Here is a 25897-nt window from a genome sequence, read left to right as displayed (position 1 = left end):
TTTCAATAGTGAATCCACAAGGTGCAGCTGGTTGAATCCATAGATGCTGAAGCTGCGATATGGAAGCACGTGTCTGGAAGTTCTGTGTGTATGGAGAGCAGACTAAGGTAAGAGTCCTACTTGGATTTTCAGCTGCATGGAGGGGTAGGTGTCTCTTGCCTCTTCCTTGTTTACTAGTCAACTCTACTGCTGCTGCTAAGTCGCTCCAGTGGTGTCCGACTCTGTGCCACCCCATAGATGGCAGCCCACCAGGCTCCCCCGTCTCTGGGATTCTCCAGGCAAGAACACTGGAGTGGGTTGCCATTTCCTTCTCCAATGTGTGAAAGTGAAGTTGCTCAGTCATGTCTGACTTGTAGCGACCCCATGGACTGCAGCCGACCAGGCTCCTCCATCCATGGGGTTTTCTAGGCAAGAGCACTGGAGTGGCTTGCCATTGCCTTCTCCGAGTCAACTCTACTCTGTGCGTACACTTGATCAATTGATTTAGGGAAGCTGGGCATTAAAAAAGAATATTACTGAGACTTTCCTAGAGCAGTTCTAGGTTCATAGTGAACTGGAGGGGATTTCTCAAACGCCTTCTGCCCCCACACATGCACAGACTCCCCCATTATCAAACCCCCCCACCCCGGGCACACTTGCTAGTCATCGAGCCTACACTGACACATCATCACCCAAAGTTCAAGTGCAGACTCACGCTTCACTCTTGGTGTTGTGCATGCCATGTGTTTGAACAAATATATCTATCATGTACGCTGGGTCCTGTGTGCTGTGCTTAGTCGCTCAGTCGTGTCTGACTCTTTTCAACCCTATGGACTGTAGCCCACCAGGCTCCTCTGTCCATGGGGATTCTCCAGGCAAGAATTACTGGAGTGGGTTGCCATGCTCTCCTCCAGGGAATCTTCCCATCCCAGGGATCGAACCCAGGTCTCCCACATTACAGGCAGATTCTTTAACGTCTGAGCCACAAGGGAAGCCCAAGAATACTGGAGTGGGTAGCCTATCCCTTCTCCAGGGGATCTTCCTGACCCAGGAATTAAACCGGGGTCTCCTTCACTGCAGGTGGATTCTTTGCCAGCTGAGCTACCAGGGAAGCCCATCTATCATGTATAAGACAGAATATTTTTCTAAAAATCCTCTGTTTTGGCATTTTTCAAAAAATGAGATTTTTGCTACACTTCCATTTGCTGCCTTAGCTCATATTTTCAGCTAAATAAGTAAAAGTTAACTGAGGCATAGCCCAGCTACCTCATTTGCTTAAAAAAATGTGAATAACAGTGAAACCAAACACATAAATTAGGGGGTTCTAACTATTCCTGCCAAGTCTTCCTGGTTCTGGACTAATATTGAAAACCGTCTTTTAGCATAACTAATACAATTTATCTCCCCCTCAGTTGGAGTCTAACACCTTCAGGCTTTCCAGCCTCAAACTTCAACCCCCTTCATCACAAGTCGCTGCCAAAGCTTGCGCCATATTTTCTCAGAATGTCCTCTAGGGATGTTTGTGTGTATGTGTGCCTGTGTGAGTGTGTGAGCTGGTGTGAGTGTGTTTGCCTCTTCATCTCGCCACCCTTCCAACTCTATCTGCAGACCCTAAGACTCCCCACAGAAACCACCAAAGATCATCTGGCTTCCTCCTGGAGATGCAGAAAGTGAACATTATGTTCTGGGGCAAATCCCAAACAGACCCCTCTCCAAACGCCAGCTCCTTCCCTACTGGCTTCCTCTCTCCTAACGGTGTGCTTGTCTGCATACGCTGCAGTTATCTCTCAGAAGCCCGCGCCAGAGACGGGGCTGAGTTGACCTCAGGAGCCCGGGAGACATACCTGGCGGCCTTCTGAGTGAGCTCCAGGGGGAAATCCGGGCACAGTAATTGCAGCAGGCAGTGATATTCCCTCATGGTCAGCAAATCTGCAACGAAATGGAGAGGAAGGCGTCAGACCTCAGAGTGGGAACTCACTGCGGTCTTTTCGGTCATTTCAGGCGTTTCAGATCTACCTTAGGTAGAACTGCTCTTTTTTAAACACATTTTTATTGGTGGATAATTGCTTCACAATATCATGCTGGTTTCTGCCACATCAACATGGGTCAAGGTGAGTCACTATTAAGGCTGCACTAACCCAAGGGTGATATTTTAAGGTCAATATTTCTGCAAAGTTTTTCCAGGATGGGAGACACCCAGCTACAACATTTTGGCCAAAGGAGCTTCACTGGTTTGAGAGATGGTTGGGTAAGAAGGAAGAATTAGAGGGGCAACCTTATTAGCCTTCTCAGTTTGATTTTCCTGGTGTCTGAAAATCCGCAGAAATGAGTCATTTCAAAGCTGGCTACATTTGCGGAAATTCTCTGGCATGGTAGTCTTCACCACAACATGCCCAAAGACCATGCACAGAATATCTGGAAGCAGTGCTAAGGCAGAGGCAGTCTTGCAACGTATGGGGGAGAAGAGTTAGCAGGGCGGCCCAGAGCCCTCTTTGCTCTGTCATCCAGTCCTGGGCAGGCTGGCTTCTTTTGGATGCCCACACACAAATCTGGTCATCCTACTGTAGGAAGCCAAGACCCAAGATCTACAATCAAGGCGACCAAATGACTCCTAATATATAGAAGCAGTATTTTGGGAGAGATGAGCCAGGATGAGGCTCCGTGGCTCAGCAGAAAACCCAGAGAGGTAAACTTAGAGGGCTTTGTAGAATGTCAGGGGAGAGGAAATAGATGCTTAAAAGCTGTTTGGGGATGATTTGAGAGAATAGCATTGAAACATATACATTACCATATGCAAAATAGATAACCAGTGTGACCTTGATGTATGAAGCAGGGCACCCAAAGCCGGTGCTCTGGGACAACCTGGACGGACAGGGTGGGGAGGGAGGTGGAAGGGGGTTCAGACGGAGGGACACATGTGCATCGGTGGCCGATTTATGTTGACGTATGGCAGAAACCATCACAGTATGGTAAAGTAATTATCTTCCAATTAAAATTAAAAAAAAAAAAGAAAAAGTTGTTTTGTTACTGTGTGTCCCAAAGCTGAGGGATTTTAGATCAGTCAGGCAGCTTCAATCCACAAGTATTCCATATACCAAAGCATTTCAAATACGGAAGGACGTGCTGACGGTAAAGCCGGATGGAGCAACCCAGAAGCCCTCCTAACTGGGAGCCTGGGTGAGAGAAGGGAGCCCCAAGGGCAAGGCCACACTGGGGGAATGAAGATGGTGATCACAGGCACTTGGTTTCTTTGGACCTAAGTTAGCTCAAGCCACAGGAATCCAGATCTCCTGTCCCTGCGAGTTCGGTTGATGCTTTTCCAAGATAAAAACCCCAAATCCCCAGGGACAGGCCTGGGTTTCCTACTCCTTTTTCATCAAGGCTCAATTCAAGGTAAGGGCACAGAGTCAGACTAACCACACTGCCAAAGTCAGGGACAGCAAGGGGACAGACTCAGCGTCAGCGCGGGTCAGAGGACCAAGACGGCTTCTGCGGCCTTCGTCTCGGCCACAACGGGGGGCGCGCTTTCCTCTCCTCGCTCGCCTGACCTCGGGCACCAGTCTAGTTGGAGGTTTTGTTCTTCAGGGGAAAGAGTAACAGCTACTCGTGGGCTCGCGGACTTGGGGTGAGGGACAGGAAAAACAAAATGGAGAAAAGCCACTGAATCGAATGTGTTCCTGCTTTCCTCTCACTCCAAAGCTCCCTGTGCAGAGAGGAGTGAGTTCTGACACGAACTAAAGTTAGTTCTGTCTTTGAATCATTAAAGCACTTCTAGGCTAAGATTTAGAGAAGGAAATGGCAACCCACTCCAGTTTCTTGCCTGGAGAATCCCAGGGACGGATGGGGGAGCCTGGTGGGCTTACGTCTATGGGGTCACACAGAGTCGGACACGACTGAAGTGACTTAGCAGCAGCAGCAGGCTAAGATTTAGAGAAGGAAATGGCAACCCACTCCAGTTTCTTGCCTGGAGAATCCCAGGGACGGGGGAGCCTGGTGGGCTTACGTCTATGGGGTCACACAGAGTCGGACACGACTGAAGTGACTTAGCAGCAGCAGCAGCAGCAGCAGGCTAAGATTTAGAGAAGGAAATGGCAACCCACTCCAGTTTCTTGCCTGGAGAATCCCATGGACAGAGGAACCTGGTGGGCTACATACAGTCCATGGGGTCGCAGGAGTCGGACATGACTGAGCGACTGAACTGAACTGGACTGAGGCTAAGATTTGGCGGATGGATCTGAGACTATTCTTAGGGGGGGCCAAAGTATTTCCCAGTTATTCATATTTATCCCCCAAATTATCTGCAGGATACTCTTGGGAAGATAAACAGTGTGAAGGAAAATGAGAAGCTAAGAAAGAGTTGTGACACCTGCCCCCCACCCCCCGCTTATTTAATCAAGAAAGACCATGCTGGGACTCCATCTTAGCCTCTAGCCTCCTAGTTTTCCTGCCCTCAGCATTTTTTAGGTTTTTGATGATATTCTAACTCACGTGTTTCAAATACTTGCTTCCTAAGGACAGAAGAATAATTTACAAAAATAATTTTGTCCTTCCCCAAAGCATCGATAGTTCTGGGAAATACTAAATACATCAGAAAAGCAGAATACATCCTGTTCACCACTTCTGGAACCTGACATTCCCAAATGTAAAGTGAGGAAGACAGTCAGGTAAAGAGTTGCGTGAAAGTGCAGGCAAACACACAACTTGGGCTACCTTAACTGCGGAAGACAGCAGTCCTATTTCTTTAGGGCAGCAGCTCTATTAAAGCAGACTCAGGATAATATCAAGGCCAGATGCTTTCAAGGGAGAGGCATCTGTCACTTGGAAACACTCCTGGGTTGCGCAGTGGGAGTCTGGGACAAGGGTGAGCAGTTAAGTCTTGCCCCCGAATCAGAGCATTGATGAGCAAAGAAGAGCTGTTCTCCTCCTGCCCCTCTGGCTCGGGTTCAAACCTTGGCTCTTCGGTTCCCCAGATAGGCAACCTTGGGCAAACTGCTCAGTCCCTCTAAATCTCAGTTTCTCATCTGTGAAACGGGAATGATGGCACCTACCTTTCAAGGCTCAAGTCAAGATTAAAAGAGATGACGTCTAGAAAGTACTCAGCGGAATGTCTCGAACACGGTGATGTCAAACAACAGGAGCTGTCTGGGTTTGTTCTTAGTGTTCATTCATTACTTATTTAATTTCTGCCTGTGCTGGGTCTTAGCTGTGGCACTCGGGATTCTCAGTCACGGCACGCCAGATCTTTAGTTGGGCCATGTGGAATCTAGTTCCCTGGCCAGGGACTGAACCCAGGTCCCCTGCATCAGGGGTGCAGAGTCTTAGCCACTGGACCACCAGGGAAATCGTTTGGTTTTGTTTTTAAATCCTGGGGGCAAAGGCAGGAGATGAGAAGAGGAAGAAGTTTCTTGCTGAGTTTAAAGCTTAAACCCCTAGGAGTGTACTGCTTTGAAAATTCTGTCAGGTTGTTTGAGTCAAACCTGTTTTTGAATATTCTTCTGCAGTCTGCATTTTATGCCTCCTCCGTTCCCAGGAAGATCCCCTGGAGAAGGAAATGGCAACCCACTCCAGTATTCTGGCCTGGAGAATCCCATGCACAGCGGAGCCTGGCGGGCTCTACAGTCCATAGGGTTGCACAGAGTTGGACATGACTTAGGGACTTAGCACGCACGCCATTCACAACAAGCTGGCAGCCTCCCCAGCTCAGAGGCTCCAACTCAGCCCTTGGTTAATCCTAAATGCTCCTGCCTTTGGGTCCTTTGGCTCTAAAGAGCTCTCCAAGATCTCGAGGATCAGGCTCGCTGCAGGAATAACAACAGTGAGTCAGCCAGTCACTGAGCTCTGTGCTCAGGCTTGGAAGTAGCTTGCTTAACCTCACGACAACCTCATGAGATAGACTCCAGCAGTCCCTGCCCTACTGCACAGAAAAGGACATGAAGGCTTAGAGAGGTGAAATTATCTGGGAAGTGAGGAGAGAAGGGTCCAGAGAGTGGGGGACAGGAGCAGCATGTTTGGCTTCCCAGAGCCTTGGCTTTCTAGGCTGGGAGGGAAAAGGAAGTGAAGTGAAAGTCGCTCAGTAGTGTCCAACTCTTTGTGACCCCACGGACTATACAGTCCATGGAATTCTCCAGGCCAGAATACTGGAGTGGGTAGACTTCTGGGCCTAAGGGCTGGATGGGCTTGATGATGATAATAATACTTAGTGTGAACACTTACTGGGCACTTACTCTGGACCAGACACAGTTCTTCCAAGGGTTTTACTTGTGCCATCTCATCTAATCTTCACCGTGGTTATCCCCATTTCACAGATACAAAAGCTCAGATCATGCTTAACTGGTGGAACTGGAATCCAAGCTCTGGCAGTCTGGCTCCAAAGTTTACCCAACTAACATTTTCCGTACCTTGATCTTATCAACGGTAATGGGTGAAGGCTTAAAAGCTTGTTCTCCACTCCAAACAAACTATAGGGACTAAATAACTCCAGGTGAACTGGATCAAGGAGACAATTCAAGTGAATTGGGATTTTTTTGCACGTAAGAAATTGAGTCTGAAAGGTTCTAATTACTGTCAACAGGAAAGACTGCAGCTTCAGCATCTTGGCTGTGCTGGGCCGGGGGCCATGGGGAGGCAGGGATCACACACCTGTGCGGGCGGCTACACCGCGGATCCCGCCCACTTGCAGGCGCGCTCCACCCCAGCAGGTGCAGGAAGGTAAGCGGCATGCACCGACAGACGCCTTCTCTAAAGGAATCCCCCCACAATTAGGAAAGCCTCACCCAGCAGGTCCTGAAAGTTCAAAGGCAAAGACATGAGACGAGTTTGGTATAAGATCAAAATCAGAACATCCCCTGAAAACTGGTGCTGCTCTTCCTGTGGGTGGCCAGAGCTGTTCATCTTTCTTTTTCTAAACCTCTTAAGAGTCCCTTTGACTGTGTGCCCAGCTCAGGGACCAGAGGTCTCAACCCTGCTCCATCCTATCATCTCAGGAGGCAGCTCGGTACTTCATCGTGGCTCCCGGCACGGACTCTGGAGTTAGACTGCCTGGGTCCAGATCCGAGCCTTGCCGCTGATTTCAAAGTACTGACCTTTAAGGGTTCTATGCCTCAGTTTCAACATCTGTAAAGTGGGGACAAGGATAACCAACATCATACAGTTGTTGTGAGTTAAACCACTGAGAACAAGGGCCCCATCGTAAGTGCTCTGTTAGTGTTTGCTATCATTATTTCAGAAATAAAGAAACAAGGTTTCTTTAAGGTTAATGACTTTTCAAGGAGACAGAGCTAATAAGAGGAGGGAAGACTGAGATTCAGATGTTTGCTGGTTCAGCATTCAGGGTCCAGCGAGCGGCACTCTAGCAGGTAGGATCTGACTGGTTTGCGGGGGGCTTGACTTCTGATGACAGGATTATTTACGCCAGGTGACTTGCAGACTTTATATCTAAGGTAAAATACAGATAGAGGAGAACAACAGAATGGGAAAGACGAGAGATCTCTTCAAGAAAACTGGAGGTATTAAGGGAATATTTCATGCAAGGAAAGGCACAGCAAAAGACAGGAACAGCAAGGACCTAACAGAAGCAGAAGTGATTAAGCAGAGGTGGCAAGAATACACAGAGAAACCATACAAGAAAGGTCTTCATGACCCAGATGACCACGACAGCGTGGTCACTCACCTAGAGGCAGACATCCTGGAGTCTGACGTCAAGTGGGCCTTAGGAAGCATTACTATGAACGAAGCTAATGGAGGTAACCGAATTCCAGCTGAGCTATTTCAAATCCTAAAAGATGACACTGTTAAAGTGCTGCACTCAACATGTCAGCAAATTTGGAAAACTCAGTGGGCACAAGACTGGAAAAGGTCAGTTTCCATTCCAATCTCAAAGAAGGGCAAAGAAAGTTCAAACTATTGCACAATTGTACTCATTTTACATGCTGATACAGTTATGCTCAAAACCCTTCAAGCTAAGCTTTAGCAGTATATGAATCAAGAACTTCCAGATGTAAAAGCTGGGTTTATAAGAGGCAGAGGAACCAGAGATCAAATTGCCAACATTTGTTGGAACATGGAGAAAGCAAGGGAGTTCCAGAAAAACATCTACTTCTGTTTCACTGACTATGCTAAAGCCTTTGACTGTGTTCAGTTCAGTCGCTCAGTAGTGTCTGACTCTTGGCGGACCCATGAACTGCAGCACGCCAGGCTTCCCTGTCCATCATCAAGGCCCAGAGCTTGCTCAAACTCATGTCTATCGAGTTGGTGATGCCACCAACCATCTCATTTTTTTCTGTGTGGATTTGACCGTGTGGATCACAGCAAACTGTGGAACATTCTTAAAGAGATGGAATACCAGACCACCTTACTTGTCTCCTGAGAAACCTGTAAGCAGGTCAAGAAGCAACAGTTAGAACTGGACATGGAACAACAGACTGGTTCCAAATTGGGAAAGGAATACGTCAATGCTCTATATTGTCACCCTGCTTATTTAACTTCTATGCAGAATGCATCATGAGAAATGCCAGGCTGGCTGAATCACAAGCTGGAATCAAGACTGCCAGGAGAAATATCAATAACCTCCGACACGCAGATGATACCACTCTAATGGCAGACAGTGAAGAGAAACTAAAGAGCTTCTTGATGAGGAGAGTGAAAAAGCTGGCTTGAAACTCAACACTCAAAAAACTAAGATCCTGGCATCCAGTCCCATCACTTCATGGCAAATAGAAGGGGAAACAGTGGAAGCAGTGACAGATTTTATTTTTTGGGGCTCCAAAATCACTGTGGATGGTGACTGCAGCCATGAAATTAAAAGACACTTGCTTCTTGGAAGGAAAGTTATGAAAACCTTTCAGTTCAGTCGCTCAGTCGTGTCCGACTCTTTGTGACCCCATGAATCGCAGCACGCCAGGCCTCCCTGTCCATCACCAACTCCCGGAGTTCACTCAAACTCATGTCCATCGAGTCGGTGACGCCATCCAGCCATCTCATTCTCTGTCGTCCCCTTCTCCTCCTGCCCCCAATCCCTCCCAGCATCAGAGTCTTTTCCAGTGAGTCAACTCGTCGCATGAGGTGGCCAAAGTACTGGAGTTTCAGCTTTAGCATCAGTCCTTCCAATGAACACCCAGGAGTGATCTCCTTTAGGATGGACTGGTTGGATCTCCTTGCAGTCCAAGGGACTCTCAAGAGTCTTTTCCAGCACCACAGTTCAAAAGCATCAATTCTTCGGTGCTCAGCTTTCTTCACAGTCCAACTCTCACATCCATACATGACCATGGGAAAAACCATAGCCTTGACTAGATGGATCTTTGTTTGCAAAGTAATGTCTCTGCTTTTTAATATGCTATCTAGTTTGGTCATAACTTTCTTTCCAAGGAGTAAGCGTCTTTTAATTTCATGGCTGCAATCAGCATCCGCAGTGATTTTGGAGCCCAAAAAAATAAAGTCTGACACAGTGCATTAAAAAGCAGAGACATTACTTTGCTGACAAAGATCTGTACTGTCAAAGCTATAGTTTTTCCAGTAGTCATGCATGGATGTGAGAGTTGGTCCATAAAGAAGGCTGAGCACTGAAGAACTGATGCTTTTGAATTGTGATATGGGAGACTCTTGAGAGTCCCTTGGACAGCAAGGAGATCAAACCAGTCAATCCTAAAGGAAATCAACCCTGAATATTTATTGGAAGGACTGATGCTGAAGCTGAAACTCCAATGCTTTGGCCACCTGATGTGAAGAGCTGACTCACTGGAAAAGACTGTGACGCTGGCGAAGACTGAGGGCAGGAGGAGGAGAGGGTGGCAGAGGGTGAGCTGGCTGGACGGCGTCACTGACTCGACGGACATGAGATTGAGCAAACTTTGGGAACTGGTGGAGGACAGAGGAGCCTGGCGTGCTGCAGTCCGTGGGGTCACAGAGTCAGACACAACTTAGCCACTGAACAACAACAACAAAACACAGATGCCTTGCCGGTGGGCAGGGCAGTTGCGTTAGTGCAGAGCCCAGACTTTGTGATCAGATGACCTGGTTTCTAAACCTGGTTCCACTAGTTACCACCAGTATGACTTGAATAAGGTAGACAACTTTCTTTTGTTTTCCTTTTCCTTTTTTTGGCTGCACCATGCAGTTTGTAGGATCTTAGTCCTTCTACCGGGATAGAACCTGTGCCCTCAGCAGTAAAAGCTCGGAGTCCTCGCCACTGGCCTACTGGGGAATTCCCTAGACAACTTTTCTGAACCTTGGTTTCCTCTTAGTAATGTGACTAACGACAGTACCTGCCTAATGGGACTGTTATAAAAATAAAAGGAGGTAATTTGTATATGAGGTGTTTTTCTAAAAAATTATCAAAATGCTCAGTAAATGGGAGAACCGCTCAATAATTATTAACTTAAGTCCTGAAATTAAGGCATCTCTGGACCTAACTAAAGCCCTCAGCACAGTGTCCGGATTATAGTACTAAATATCTACTGAAAGAACAAATGAATAAAACACGCACTGCACAGTGACCCAAATGAAAATTCAAAGGGACGAGTTTCCGGTCACCATGTGAACACGGAGATGAAGGATCTCCAGACATCGGAGGCGTGACTGTAAATTTAGGGCAGAGAGGAGGTGCCGGGTGCTGGAAATGGAAAACGTCCTGGTTGGTTAGATGACCCGGCTCTCAGTGAACTGAATGAATTACGGCAGGTGTAACTGTGATTCATGGGGTCGCGGAGAGTCGGACACGACTGAGCGACTGAACTGAACTGAACTGCATTCCATGGCCTTGCCGACACCTAGCGCTTTCTTAGGGAGCGCTCAATCCAATCAACCTGAATACTTGTTTTCACTGGAACAGATCACCAGTTTTACCATGAAAATCAGAAGAAGCCTAGGGTTCACTTCTTAGTAATTCAGTTCAGCACTGTTAAAACCGGGGCTTCCCAGGTGGCGCTGGTGGTTGAGAACCTGCTGCAGGAAACCAAGGAGGCTGGGGTTTGACCCTGGGTCAGGAAGATCCCCTGGAGGAGAGCGTGGCAACTCACTCCAGCATTCCTCCCTGGGGAGTCCCAGGGACAGAGGAGCCTGGAGGCCTACCGTCTACAGGGTCTCAAAGAGTTGGACACGACTGAAGCGACAGCACGCACGCACTGTTACAACGCTGGCGAGAATACTGGAGTTTTCAGCACACCCAACCCCCAACTCAAAACATTCTTCTCTTGGCTGCCCCCACTCTAATCCTAGAGCGTGATGGATGAGGGTGTGAGGGCTCAGAAAACTCATCTCGTCAGAAATAGTCATGCCCAATGTGTTCAAGGGCTAACTCGTTCTCCCTTCCTCCTTTCTTGGAAAAGAAGGATTGAAGACCTCCTCTTGTCTTTTCTCCATCTGGTCCTGCCTTCCTGCTGTGGAAACTCTGGGCTCTGAAGCTCTATGGGGGCAGCTGAGTCATCTCCACATCTTCCTCACAGACCACCGTGTGCGTCCACACATTTGCTCTGAAGAACTGCGGCGGTGTGTGGTTAAGATTCAGATGCCTCTTTGCTCTTCCTGGGAAATGGAGCCCTTTCCAGGGTCAGAGTGGTGTCATGAACACAGGATGAAGGAACAGGGGCCACATCTTTGTCCCTCACTCAGAGAAGCCTTCCCCCAAGCCTGAATCGAGGGTGGTTTTTTTTTTTTAACCTCTGAAAGTCTGGAGGAGGAACTGGGGTTTAGCCTGAGTTCATTTGCATGAGTGCCTTCAGGCTGAGGGCTGGGACAGGAGCCAGAGATAATGAAATGCTCCCAAGCCACGGGGAATCCCAGAGGACTGAGCAGCCTCTAGTTGGCTGGCTGCGTGATCTCAGTAGGAACTACCACAGAGCCCAGAGAACACCACCGCCCATGAGTGGACTCTCCAATTTTCAGTTGCCATTGTTTCTATGTTCTTTCATGCAGGGGTTGTCAAGTCTCCTTCCAAATGACACTTGCCCCCCAGCCAGGCTGCTCTGCCAAGAGATGCTCGGAAGGCCATGGATAATTCAGGGCATGACCATACCACCCCTTCCTTCCCCAGGGCCCTGAGGCTTTGGTACCAGCCCGCAGCTGAGTAAATATCTCAGCGCTACTCTGCAAGGAGGGGGAGCGAGAAAGGGGGAGGAGGGGAGGAGGCACCGGACAGCTTCACCCCTCATGTGGCACTGGGCACCACGAGACACGGGAAAACTGCGAACATCCTCGGGGGATGTTCTTGTCCCGCAAAACCTCATAAGGGCAGGCCGTGTTCTTAAGTTGTATCTTCTTGGATAGCACAGTTGTTTTATATTGTAAATGGAGGGAAATGATGGTTTACTGAAAGGGAAATTATTTTACAAAAGGAATGAGAAGCAATGGCTTCCGGTGACACCTGTGGGGCATTATTACTACTATTCTCTGCCAACTCATTAGTCTCCAGACTATGCGAAGTATGTTCAAACAGGGGCAGAGAGCCAGACTCTTTCATTTTCATATTTGATTATGACAAAGCCCAACACCACGTGACTATTACTTCTTGACCAGTATATACATTCTAGGCAAAGTATTAAATCAGGTTCAGTAACAATTTCACCCCAAATTTTATAATGAACAAAAGATATTCCCTAGGGGGACACCCCAGGGGGTCCAGTGGTTAAGAATCACCTGCCAATGCTGGGGACATAGCTTTGATCCCTGATCCAGGAATATCCCATAGGGGAAAACTAAGCCCATGAGCCACAAGTCCTGAGTCTGCAGGCCCTGGAGCCTGGGCTCTGCAACAAGAGAAGCCACCACGGTGAGAGGCCCGAACACTGCAACTGGAGTAGCTGCCGCCTCACCGCTAGTAGAAAAACCCTGAGCGCAGCGGTGAAGATGCAGCACATCCACAAATAACTACATAAATCCCCCAGAAACTCTTTATATCATACAAAGATTTAAAGAGACGTGAGCATTCCTAACGGAGAAGGCAATGGCACCCCACTCCAGTACTCTTGCCTGGAAAATCCCATGGATGGAGGAGCCTGGAAGGCTGCAGTCCATGGGGTTGCTGAGGGTCGGACATGACTGAGTGACTTCCCTTTCACTTTTCACTTTCATGCACTGGAGAAGGAAATGGCAACCCTCTCCAGTGTTCTTGCCTGGAGAATCCCAGGGACGGGGGAGCCTGGTGGGCTGCCATCTACGGGGTCGCACAGAGTCGGACACGACCGAAGTGACTTAGCAGCAGCAGCAGAGCTTTTCTAATCAGGGTCTGAAAATTCTTCCTCAGGGATTGTGTATGGCACATCCCAGCAGTCTGATCAGGTGAGGGGCTGCAGGACTGAACCGGAGGGCTGGGCTGGCATGGAAGAACCCTCCAGACTGGGCCAGACCCTCAGGGTGCCACCTTCTCTTCTGGACGTCATGATGCGGCTGCTGAGAGGTGGAGGACTGGGGCAAGGCCTGGTGCTGGCAGGGACGTGGGGTGGACACTGCCTTAGCTCTGATGACGATGTGAAACCCAACAGGCCGCCCATGGCCAGGCTGGGGAGCCAGGTGGCACTGTGGAAGGAGGCACCAGCCAGGAGAAAAGAGTCTCTCTCTAGGAGCAGCAGGGCTAGCCCCTCAGGCACGGGCAGGGTCTCCAGACGGTTTACTGAGGACATGGAGGCAGCTCTCCCAAAGGGCCTGGTAGCCCTTCAAGGAAGTACTTCAAGCCGAGTGTTGCACTGCTCTTCACAAAGGGAGTGCCTTTGGAGGCAGAGCTTTCAGAGCCAAGGTGTAATTTTCACCCAGGAAGAAGCGGGGACCGCTGCAGACTCCTGTGAGCCACTCCTGTTCTTGATACAACAGAAACGGTCAAACAGGCACGAGAGCTGGAGGACGAAGAAAGGTGAGAGGAAAAGCCTGCCGTCTCGACGGTGGCGTATCTGGAACACCTTGCTCAACTTTTGAAAAACAGGCAGTATTGTGAATTTCCTGCTGGGTGTGTGTTGGTCGCTCAGTCACATCCGACCCTTTACGACCCCATGGCCTGCCAGGATCCTCTTGTCCATGGAACTCTCCAGGCAAGAATACTGGAGTGAGTTGCCATTCCCTTCTCCAGGGGCACTTCCCCACCCAGCCTGAATCTCCTGCACTGCAGGCAGATTCTTTACCATCTGAGCCACCTAGGGTTTTAATGGCCAAAATGAGGATTTTCATGCCTTTTTTTTTTTTTTTAAAGTCTGTTTTCCTACAAAGATACCTCCTGATAGACAGAAAAGAACTTGGTCTGAGTTCTGCAAAGAACTAATTCTGTGATTCTGGCCACAGGTTTTCTGGACCTCCATTTCCTCACCTATAAAATAAGAACGTTGTGGTATGTGAGGGTTGAACAAAATTTTTAAACAGATACACTTTTTAAGGGGCTTCCCTGGTGACTCAGTGGTAAAGAATCCACCTGCTAATGCAGGAGACGTGGGTTCGATCCTTGGGTCGGGAAGATCCCCTGGAGAAGCAAACAGCAACCCGCTCCAGTTTTCCTGCCCAGGAAATCCCACGGACAGAGGAGCCTGGCGGGCTGCAGTCCATGGGGTCGCAAAAGAGTCACACATGACTTTGTGACTAAATAATACAACAATGCACTTTTTTTTTTTTAAAAAAAAAGGAAACTTTGGGAGTTCCCTGGCCATCCGGTAGTTCAGACTCTGCCCTCTCACTGCCAAGGGTGTGAGTTCAATCCGCAGTCCGGGAACTAAGATCGCACCAGCCACAAGGTGCAGCCCCTGCTCTCCCCCCAAAAAAGGAAATCCTATAAGGAAACAATGCATAACAGAGATAAAAAACAAGCCTTTTCTTAGCTAGCTTTGTCCTCAACAGCCTTCACTAGAGGTGTGGGGGTGAGGAGGCTGGGGGAGAAGGCCTGAGGAACTGCTTTAAAACTGTGGGCTCTACCCACGCACCCCAACTCCTGAGCCCGTGCGCAGCGACTAGAGGAAAGCCTTCACACGGCGAGGAGAGGAGCCCACGTGCCTCAGGTGCGCCCTGAGTACCGCAACTAAGACCTGATGCGCCCACATAAATCAATATCTACTCAAGGGAAATAAAACACCGGGCTCCGCGGAGCAAGGCTTGCAAACGCTGGCCTTGAGCCCTGCGTGGGTCTCATACAGCGTACGGCTAAGAGTGCGGGCTCCTGAATCAGCCAACCAGGATCTAAATCCTGGTGCTGAAGCTAAGTAGCCATGTAGCAATGAGCATGCCCATTAGAAATGGCAGTCAATCATCATTACATGAATATGAATAAAGATGATGCCAATACTAATCATGAAGAGCTCTTGAGAAGATTCGAAGAGGCAATTAAAAAAAAAGAGAGGGGTAGTAAACTTCATGTTCCAGTACACGGCATGGGGCAAGTGTTCAGTGAGTGCCTGCTCCTGTGTCTGAGGCACGCAGGTGGGATGGCACATGCAGAGCAAAAGGCTCAGCTCATGGACGCTCTCCAGCTCCAGCCAGCGGGTGGCTAGAACGATCCTATGCCTTATCTCATAATTATTTTATCTCGCTGCCTTTGTTCTTATTGACAAGTGAATAACAGACTTCCTGCCCCAAGGCAGGTGCACACCACCTTCCTGGATAGTCAGCGCGCTGCCAACCCTGTCTTCTTACAATTAAAAGTAATGATGAGTCAGATTTATAGAGAGACTGTATAATTATGCAAACCATTTTCATATGCGTTACCACTTTTGATCTCCATAAGAAACTTGTGGGGCAGAGAGAGGAAAGTGGGAATAAAAGTATTCCCATTTTTATAGATGAGGAAAGTCAGCCTCATTCAGGGATAAAATCACCAAGTAAGCGGTAGAGACAGGATGAGATCAAGCCTTCCCACTCCAGGGCATGACCTCTTTCTACTATGGAGGCCAGTTTCCCGTGATGTCCTTTTCTTTCGGGCCATATGGTCCCTGGGACCCTAGGCTCTCAGCCTGCTTTTATTTCTCCTAGAGAATTCGGTAGTGAGAATGCAGTAAATGTTAGCTGCAAATGCTGTTACTATCATTTCGGTTACATTGAAACCTACCACCAGGTATTCTACCTCTTTCCAGCATCCTTCTCCTAGGCTGACCCCAGGGTCAGATGTAGTCTGTTTGGCTCCCAGCTTCCTGGTTGACCCCCCAGTCAAACTGAGAGGCCCTTCTATTTTAGGTAATCCGCTGCTAATCTCTAAAAGAAAATAGAGAAGGGGAAACAAAAACAGTAAACACGCTGAGTCATTAGAAGCCTGTGTCTGCAATGTTAACAGGCCCAGATACAGGTTAGCCAGAGAAAAGTATATTGAATGTACATAAAAAATACTTCCAACTATCTTTTTTCCCTTTCCAATTTAAAATGAGCCTGACAACCTGAAACATCGTAAGTCAACTATACTTCAATAAAACATATATAGTTAAAAAAATAAAATGAGGCTTGAAAAAAAAATTGGCATGGGGTTTTATAAGCTATCAGCAAAACTGTCTGATGAGGACTTGTCTGAGAACGCAAGCCACAGAAAACAAAAACCAATAACAGTTATTATTTTTCTGGGCTTTCTACTGTCCAAAGAAGCCATAGAATAAATAAGAAGGGGGACAGATTATGCATTTGTTTTGCTTAAAATGCATTTTCCTTCTTTTCTAAATAAATATACTAAGAAGCGGTGGCTAACAGAGTTACTCACTGAGGGTGAGCTGAACCAAGACAGACTAAAAATAAAAACAATCTAAGTTCCCTGGTTCTCAATGATGGCGCGAGTAGGGGAAGGCTGTTGCCAACCTGTAGGCGTACTTATAAAGACCACAGCCTGTTCTCTTGTCAGAATCCACTAACTTCCACCAAGGATGATGCATTTCTGGCTACCCATGACTAAAAAAACAGACTTCACAAACAAAAACAGCAGGAAGCAGAGAGCGGGTTGGATGTCGATAAACATATACATTTCTTGAGGTGAATCCACCTTTGTCCTTCCCGCTGTTTTCTGCCTTCTGTGGGCATACAGTACCGTGTCTATAATTATATGTATATGTGTGGGTCAGAGGAAGAGGCGGCCAGAGACAGAGAGGGTCTGACTTTTTTTGGGACTGGATGGGAAAGGAAATTGATGTTAGCAGTTTCTGTTCCTTAAAGCCATCCTCTTTGCTTGTCAAAGTATGGTTTTCCTCGTAGAACAGTCTTTGCCTGCAACATGAGTGAATCACTCATCTTACTTTAATAAAAATGTGAACCAAATGCTAGCGGCTCTCCATCCTGGGAAATGACACAATGGTTAGGCTATCTCAACTCGGATCCTCAGCTTTCAGCGCAGCTGGCAGGCATACAAAAGGAAAGGAAAAAGATAAAAAAAAAATACCCCAGTGGCATCAAAGGATGAACCCACCCAGTTTCTTTCAGTCATAAATATGCTAGAAGGCAAAGTCTGGTCTTACAGTTTGGATAAGGTACTCGGTGTGCCCACTGACATGTGGCCTTCAACTGGGCACCAACTCTTTTTTTTTTTAATATTTATTTGGCTGCTCCAAATCTTAGTTTCAGAGCACAGACTCTCTAGCTGCGGTACTCGGGCTTAGTTGCTCCGAGGCATGTAGGATCTTAGTGCGCTGACCAGGGATCGCACGCCTGTCCCCTGCATCGCAAGGCAGATTCTCCACCACCAAGCAAGTCCCAACTGGGCACCAACTCTTTGCACCTCAGTTTATTCCTCTGTCATGCCTCACATACAAATGATCAGGGTCGATGAGACTAAGTTTAAATATGTTTTAAAGTATGTAAGCATTATACCTTTTGAATTTTGTCACATTCATGTATAGCCCATTTTAGAAAAATCAAACAAAAATATGAGCAGTGGGCAGACATTGACGGCTCTTAAAAAAGTAAGACCATAGAAAAAGAAAAAAAAAAGAAAAGAGAAAAAAGTAAGACCATTCAGAACTATATAAAAGACTGCAAATTATTTGTCTCAATAATCCTCAGGGTTCTATTTGGATCTAGCATTCTAAGATTCGTTAACTGTAATTCTCTGTGGTTAAGGCAGTAACCTAAAAAACAGGGAGGACATAATTTGAATCTAGGTAGCACAGAACTTGCTAGAAGAGTGGGGAGGCTATAAACCCATGTTATTGCCTTCTGGTGCAGCACACGTAGTCACGAATGGCATGAGGTTTGGAATTAAGACAGGCCTGAGTTCAAAATACCTGCTATTTCCTTGCTATGTGGCATGGGCAAAATTCTTTGAGCCCGAGTTTTCACATCTGTAAAACAGGGGAAGACTTCATGCGGACTCCATCCAGCGGGCCCAAACTGCACCTCTCACTCACCCCTTGCTCAGACCATCGCAGCCACACGGCTTGGCTGTTTCTTGCATATGTCACGCGTGTTCCTATCTCAGGCTTCTGTACCTGCTGTCTTCACTTGTCCCCGTATTGCGCTGACTTCCTTCAGGTCTCTCCTCAAATGCCATCCGAGCAGGAAGGCCTTTGGGGCCGCAAGTATTTAAAAAAACTGCCACTCCCCAACCCCTATTCCCCATCTCATTCTCCTGCTTTATTTTTCTCCATAGTACTTATCACTGTATGATGTACTGTATATTTTTTAAACTGTATTACCTACTAGGATACAGTAGTATTCTATTTATCTCCCTACTAGAATGTAAGCTCCAGGAAGGCAAAGATTTTGATTCTTTTATTCACTGTTGGGTCTCCATGAGTAATTGTTAGATGAACAAGACTCCCGTGATGATTAAGTGAGATGATGCTTGGGAAGCTCCTGTCATTCACTGAGACAGAATATGGCTGGAACACAGGTTTTTTTTGGTTTCAACTGTATTTTTTAATTTTTGAGTTAAAACATTAGAAAATCAAGACAACTCCCATAATACAATCTAGGTTTCAGATATCCCTTTAAAGGCTTTTATAACAATAATTTTATTTTATTTCTGGCTGTGCTGGGTCTTTGTTGCTGCGCTGGCTTGTCTCTAACTGCAGAGAGCGGTGGGGGTTTCTCATTGCGGGGCTTCTCTTGTAGTGGAACATGGTGCACAGGCTTCAGTAGTTTCGGCTCCTGGGCTCCAGAGCACAGGCTCAATAGTTACAGTGCACGGGCTTAGTCGCTCCTCGACATATGGCATCAATATTCCAGGATCACGGATCGAACTTGTGTCTCCTGCATTGGCAGGCAGATTCTTTACCACTGAGCCACCAGGGAAGCCCCCAAAAAATTCTTCTTAGAAAGGCCATTCCTTCACGGCCACGATCAGCTGAGCTGGGCAGAGGACGCCCTTGTCAGGTACCCACAATGCACTGCACTAACACCTGTGCTCCACATATTACCTGTCTGACTGCTGTAGGCATGTGAATTTTCAACCCCAGATGTAGAATTTCTCTCTGGAAGCATTCACGATAAAGATTAGAGCCATCTGAGTAAACAAGTTGCAGATGAAAAGAAATAAACTAGATAACCTCATAATTATTCAGGGAGAGAGCAAAACAAATATTATATACAGTATGATCCCATCTTTGCTTTATAAGAAAAAAAAAGGCTATAAACTTGCACAGAAAAACGAATGGGCTACATCAAAGTGTTAATAATGGTGGTTAACTCTGGGTTTGGGGATTATGGGTGATTTTCATCTTCTCACGATCAGAATAAAATGTACTTCACAAAAGCCACCCAGACTAATGGTATGAAAATTATATCTCAGTAAAGCTGTCAAAGCAAACAAGCAGACCAGCCAGCCACCCAGAGAAAATGTCAATTCTGCATCTTCCTTCAGAAAGCCACTTCCATGTCCCTCATTCTCAGTGGCTCTGTCTGCCCTCTCTGCGTCACTTGGTCTTGTCCATAATGAAAAGAGTTTGCAAAGCTGATAATCATCTTTTAGAATCCTTAACATGCTTCTGGGTCTTGCCATCATGCCGTTTGGCTCTGCCTTACGCACGCTCACAGTTTGGGCCCATGGGGTACAGTCAGCGGGGTCGGGTGGCCGGGACACCTATCAAAGTCAGGGCTAAAACTGATCAGTTACAGTACTAATCAGACTTCATTGCCTTTTAGTCACAGTTGTTGATGGTTTTCTTTCCTTTCTACAGCCCACGATGATTCTCTGTTTCCTCCTGGGAACAGTGTGGCTGACCAGAGGGGAAGGGAGGCTCAGGAGACTTGGAACCCTGCCTTGGCTCTCTGCTGGGCTACCTCACTGGAGCGAGTTCCTTACTCTTTAGGCCTCAGTTTCTTCATCTCTGAAATGGAGGTAACGATCGGTTACCTACTCGAGAGCAAGAGGCTAGATCTATGGCCTTGTGATCTCCAAGGCTCTTTTAACTTACACAGCCATAAAATGGACTAAATTCCGATCCTGAGAACAAAAATGGATTTCCTAGGTGTCTGTACCCTACACAATAATACCTAATGCATTTTAAGTATTTTTTTTTGGATGTGGACCATTTTTAAAGTCTTTATTGAATTTGTTACAATATTTTTTATGTTTTTATGCTCCTTTTTTTATGTTTTGGTTATTTTGGCCATGAGGCATGTGGGAATCTCAACTCCCTGACTAGGAAGGGATCAGAACCCACACACCCTACATTGGATAGTGGAATCTTAACCCCTGGGCCACCAAGGAAGTCCCACCAACCGTATTTACAACTTAACTAATAGGAAGTCTCAAATATCTGGATGCAAATAAGCCTCTAAGTAGGCAAAATAGATGTCACAAAGTTCACACACTAAAGCTTATGTGGTTAATGTACAGGCTTTCAAGAAATGCCCTGATTATATTCACAGTTTTTAATAAGCTTGGCCATCTAGCTTCTAAGCCCAGTATAGACTAGACAAAGTAACCTGGGAGAGGAAAAGGAAGTGCAAAAGGCAGGTGCTAGGACAACAGTGAGAAATTAGGCATTACAGCGGGACAGAAACTTGATCGAGAAGGAGAAATATTTAAAAGACAGTTGATGCTTTTAAGGTACACTTCCATGAGATTTGATGGAAGCAGTATTTTCCAGCATAATGTAATTCATAAGTATATACTTAGATGCAAGCTAAGTCCTATTTATGAATGCAGGGGGAAAAAAGAATGCAGAGAATGGTATTATATATTTATTTAAATGTATTTTGAAAAGATTTCCATGTAAGTTATATTAAAAACAATAAAAAATTTTGGTACTCTAACCATAAAACAGAAGGCTGTAAAACGGTAAAACTCTCCTTCTGAGTTTTTCTGTGTTTACTTTTTCTAAGCCACTTATTTATCACTTTTTATCCACTGCCTCCTGATGTTGGTTATCTGTTTTTAAACTACCTTCCTGAATTCTACACACACGTTACCTCATTTAATCCCTCATTACTGTCGTATTAGGTAAATATTGCTGTTCTCACTTTAGTTGCAGACATGGGGAGGTTAAGTCATTTGCCATTCCGGCTTTGAACTGTGGGTCTGCCTGAATCTAAAACCTGTGGTTTTTAGTATTCCATGATTTATTAATGATGTACGTGTCTGGCTGCCCCGTTACTACCAAAAGATTGAATCTTGAGAGCGAGGACACCGTCTCAATTGCTTTTGTATGCCACAGGGGCTAGTATGCAGTAGGCACTCAGAACCTGTCCCGTGGACTTCATTTCTACATCTCCTTATATAGATCCCAAGCCCTTAAATGCAATACAGTGTATCCCAATGTCTCTCCAAGTATGGTTCATGGAGCATCTGTATCCCAGACCTACAGAATCAGACTCCTCCGGGTGAGGATGTGTGAATGTGCGTCTAAATAAATAGCTCAGGTGACTTTCAATGTGTATCCAAGTTTGATGGGAGGACTTCCCTGGTGGTACAGTGGGTAAGGATCTGCCTGCCGATGCAGGAGACGTGGGTTTGGCCCCTGGCCCGGGAAGATCCCACATGCTGCTGAGCAATAAGAGCCAGAGCACCATGTGTACTGAGCCCCTGTGCTCAGCCACTGAAGCCCGGGTGCCTAGAGCCGGTGCTCTGCGCCTGGGGGAGTCGCCACGGTGAGCAGCCCCCGCATCTCAAAGAGGAGCAGCCCCCGCTCACGGCAAGGAGAGAAAGCCTGCCTGCAGCAATGAAGACCCAGCATGACCAGAAGTAAATAAATTAAGAAAAAGCTCTTTTAAAATAATGTAAAAAAAAGTCTGATGGGACTTCCCTGGTAGTCCAATGGTTAGGACACTGCTTCCACTGCAGGGGGCTGTGGGTTCCATCCCTGGTCAGGGAACTAAGATTCCACATGCTGCATGGTGCCGCCAAAAAATTAAAAAACAAAAAGTCTGAGAACTATTGACCTAGGGTTTGAAAGCACGTTCTTTGGAGTCAGTCAATCCTGGCTTCAGATCTCAGCTCCACTACTTAATAGCTGAGTGATGTGGGCAAATTAGTTACTTACATTCTTTGAGCTTTAATTCCATCATCTTTACAATGGAAACAACAGCAACATCCACCTCACCGGATTCTTGACGGGACAAAGTTCATCCATTTAGCAGGAATCATGGAACATCTAAAATGTGTCCGATACTGCTTTTTAGGTGTTTAGGATACCCTAGGGCCCAGACAGACAAGTTCTTTGCCCTCCTGAAGCTTATCTCATGTTGGGAGAAGACAGATAAACAAGATAATTAACTATATAGTAAGTAAGTTGAGTGGGAAAAACAGAATAGAGCAAACTGGAGAAGGCATGTGAGGTGGCAGCTGTAGCATCGTTTTGTAGAAAGGAGTCGTTAGGTTTCATGAAGATGGTGCCAAGTAAAGACTGGAAGAAAGTTAAAAAGTAACTCTGATAGACAGCTGAGGGAAAAGCATTCCCGGCAGAGGGGACAGCCACTGCAAAGGCCACGTGGACGGAATGTGCCTGTTGGGTAAGAGGAACAGCATAGAAGCCAATGGAGCTGGGGCCAGAACAAAGCACAGAGGACTAAGGAATGAGGCTGGAGAAGTAGTGGGAGTCCGCTCATGTGCGACGTTTTAGGCCTACACGTCAGGGTTAAATAAGATAGTCACGTTAGATGCGTAGAACAGCACGCGGTACGTAGCGAACATTTAATGGACGGCATCTACGTCTGTGCTGACATGAATACCTTCTGGTCCCTAAGTAGAGCTAGTCTGGAAGGTCGGGCGACAGGGATAACAGCACTTTTTATGTGCTTTGGTGCGGTTTCAGAGTCCTTCAACGTTTCCCAAAGTACAGAAACCACGCAGATCAAAGGCCTGGGTGATCCCCAGAAGCCAGTAGAGATGGTTAATTCTCTGCAGGTGCTCAGAAAACTGAACTAACAGAGACACACAAAGTCAACACAGCATCAATAAAAGACAGGGACAGAGTGGGGTGTGGATGGGGTGGGCTTGGCTAAAGGCTGAAACCAACAGAAGAGCCGTTAGTAATGTAACAGAAAAAGCAGTGGAGCATGGAAGCGTCACCTACGGCAGATGAAACACATTCTAATATCAATGAGACCACAGAGTCCAGAGAATAATGACTACAAACTGCTGGGGAGTGAGCCATGGAGCCCAGCAACATGAACGCACTTGTATGGGGGGAAAACAAATTAAGAGATTCAGGCAAAACGATCCCGTTTCCTGGTGGAGGAGGCTCTTTAATCTTTAATATCTCTCCCCTGACACGAGGCACGGATCTTGCCCCAACAAGACAAAGGATGGTGCCTGTGAAGTTAGTACTTCTCATTCCAGCAGAGGACTTCTGAGGAGGTGGCTGCCAGGCTGAAAGGATGCATTGGCTCAGCCCTACTGCTTCACTGCTGGGCATGAGTGTGTGCTCATTCCTAAGTCGGGTCTGACTCTTTGTGACCCCATGGATTGTAGCCCACCAGGCTCCTCTGTCCATGGGATTCTCCAGGCAAGATTACTAGAGTGGGCTGCCATTTCCCCCTCCAGGGGATCTTCCCGACCCAGGGATCAAACCTGCGTCTCCTGCATTGGCAGGCAGATTCTTTACCACTGAGCCACCTGGGAAGCCCTTCACAGCTGGGCAGATGGGAGCTAAGACACACCCAGCCACCCTCCAGGGCTCTCAGAGTGGAAAGAGCTGCATGCAGGGCCCCGGAGCTCTGGAGAGGAGTGTGAGTTTGCTGGGACCTGGAGGCAAGCAAGGGTGTATAAAGAGCAGATAAAGATGCCCAGGCTGGGCTTTACACTGCTGTACACCTTGATGCCACTTTCTTCTGGCACCTGCCCTCAGGAAAGCTAAGCCGGGGGCACTATCCAGTGGGAATCTGGAAGTGAGCTTCCTTTGAGGCCTCAGTTATGCCAGCTTGGCAGGAAAGGGTGCTGTATTGGTCTCCTTGACCCTGACCTAACCTACTCAAAAGGGAGCAGGATAGTCTGAGTCAGAGGAAGTGAAGAGAGCAATTCACTTTCTGTGATGTTTGACTCAACACATTCGGTTTGGAATTAAAACCATTATGAAAACCAACACGAGAAACCCCTCAGCTTTTATTCCGTTCCTCAAACTATGTGTCAGTCTGCCTGCACCATCTCCTGAGAGAAACCATGTATTTGCTTTGGGAGTTCTTAATTGCTACATTCCTATTTCTTCAGTTAATAAATATTTAGTGCCCACTGTGTTCCAGGGGCGAGGCGGGGCTCTGCAGGAACAGGAATGGGTAAGACGAAAGTTCCTATTTTTATGGAGCGTGCTCTCTAGCGTGGGTAAAGAGAGAGGTAAATGGAATACTTGCAGAAAGTGAGAAGGGCGATGGCATAAGCAAAGCAGGGTGGTGTGCTGGGGACTGACTGCATGTCAGACGCTAGACGGGGCGGTCAAGGAGAAGGTGTCGTCTGAGCTGGGGCCTGGCGGGATGAGACGCGGCCAGGCGTGCCATCAGCGCGGAGCGCAAACAGCATGCACACAGCCAGGAGGTGGGAAGGGGCAGCAAGACGGCTTTGCTTCCCAGGCCATGCTACCATCTGCTAAAGAAATTGCTCTAGGAGGCCTGGGAAAGGAATGATGCTGAAGGAAACGGAATCCCAAGGCTGGCCGTTCAGTACTGGAGACACGTGTTGACCTTGGGGGAAGGCTTGGGAGCGTCAGTAGGTACTCTGATCCCAGAGCAAAGATAAGGCAAGGGCTGTAGGAACGAATCCCCCCCACGCCCCACCCCCGCTTTGTGGCCGCTCTTCCCTACTGCGGTTAACTGGCAAAGTGGCTCGTGTGAATGAGCGCAGGATGTCCAGAGAGCAGCACTGTTTCACACATCATCATTTCAAGTCGCCAGCCGGACAGGATTTAGCACTCTGTGTCTGGCAGCAACCAGCAGGGAAGCAGAGAGAATTCCACTGGACTGTCCAGAGCATCTGACCCACAAATGAGGAGCGAGGAGGGCTTTAAAACCAAACCAAACAACAACCATTCCTGAATGGTAGAGTGAGCCAATTCGACATTGAACAGAGACACACACACATATCCGGGCGCCTCTGAGGCAAAAGGTCAATTTCGTGTGCTGGTCCCTGATCTTCAGAATCCAAGTTCTTGATCTGAGCTCAGTCCCTCATTTCCAAGCAGAGTCGGACCAGATGGGCTGCTCAAGGTCAACACTCCCTGGTCTGACTCCAGAGAAGCCTTATGGCTGCAGGGGACGCTAGCAGGTTTGGTGGGAGAGGAAGAGGGTGCAGGCAGAAGACAGGACATGTCCTCTAAAGATACAAGTTCTGATTGCTTGGTTTTTCAGTTGAAGAAATGGATATTTGCAGCCAGATCTTTATCTTTGGCAAACCCACCACAGGTCCCAGGATTGGGATGAAGGGACAGAGTCAAGGGAAGGAGGAAATCCCCATCTAATGAGACGTGGGTGGGACTGAACTGTCCTGCCTTGTGGGTTTCTAGTTCTCTTTATCAAGTCCAAGCCCAAGCCCACCCTCCCATGCCTCGTCCTTCTCACATAGCTGTTAGGTAAGATTTAGTGGGAAGAATGTGTTTTCAAAATCTGTTTTGTTCATTGG

General features: G+C 47.3%; 1 protein-coding gene across 3 annotated transcripts in view; it reads right to left on the bottom strand.

Annotated features, from left to right (window-relative positions):
* The window catches only part of CSTPP1 (centriolar satellite-associated tubulin polyglutamylase complex regulator 1), a 202451-nt gene that overhangs the window by 23737 nt on the left and 152817 nt on the right, over positions 1-25897 (bottom strand). For all 3 annotated transcript variants that reach the window (XM_055423988.2, XM_055423987.2, XM_055423986.2), the window contains exon 4: positions 1824-1908. In XM_055423988.2, the coding sequence (XP_055279963.2) occupies positions 1824-1908 (85 nt within the window). The remainder of the gene's footprint in view (positions 1-1823; positions 1909-25897) is intronic.

Source organism: Moschus berezovskii, chromosome 14 (genome assembly GCF_049115385.1).
Source record: "Moschus berezovskii isolate FMDL1 chromosome 14, NW_MosBer_1.0, whole genome shotgun sequence".
NCBI classification, from domain to species: domain Eukaryota; kingdom Metazoa; phylum Chordata; class Mammalia; order Artiodactyla; family Moschidae; genus Moschus; species Moschus berezovskii.
Note: the sequence above shows the minus strand (reverse complement) of the source record. Positions and strands in the feature narration are given on the sequence as shown.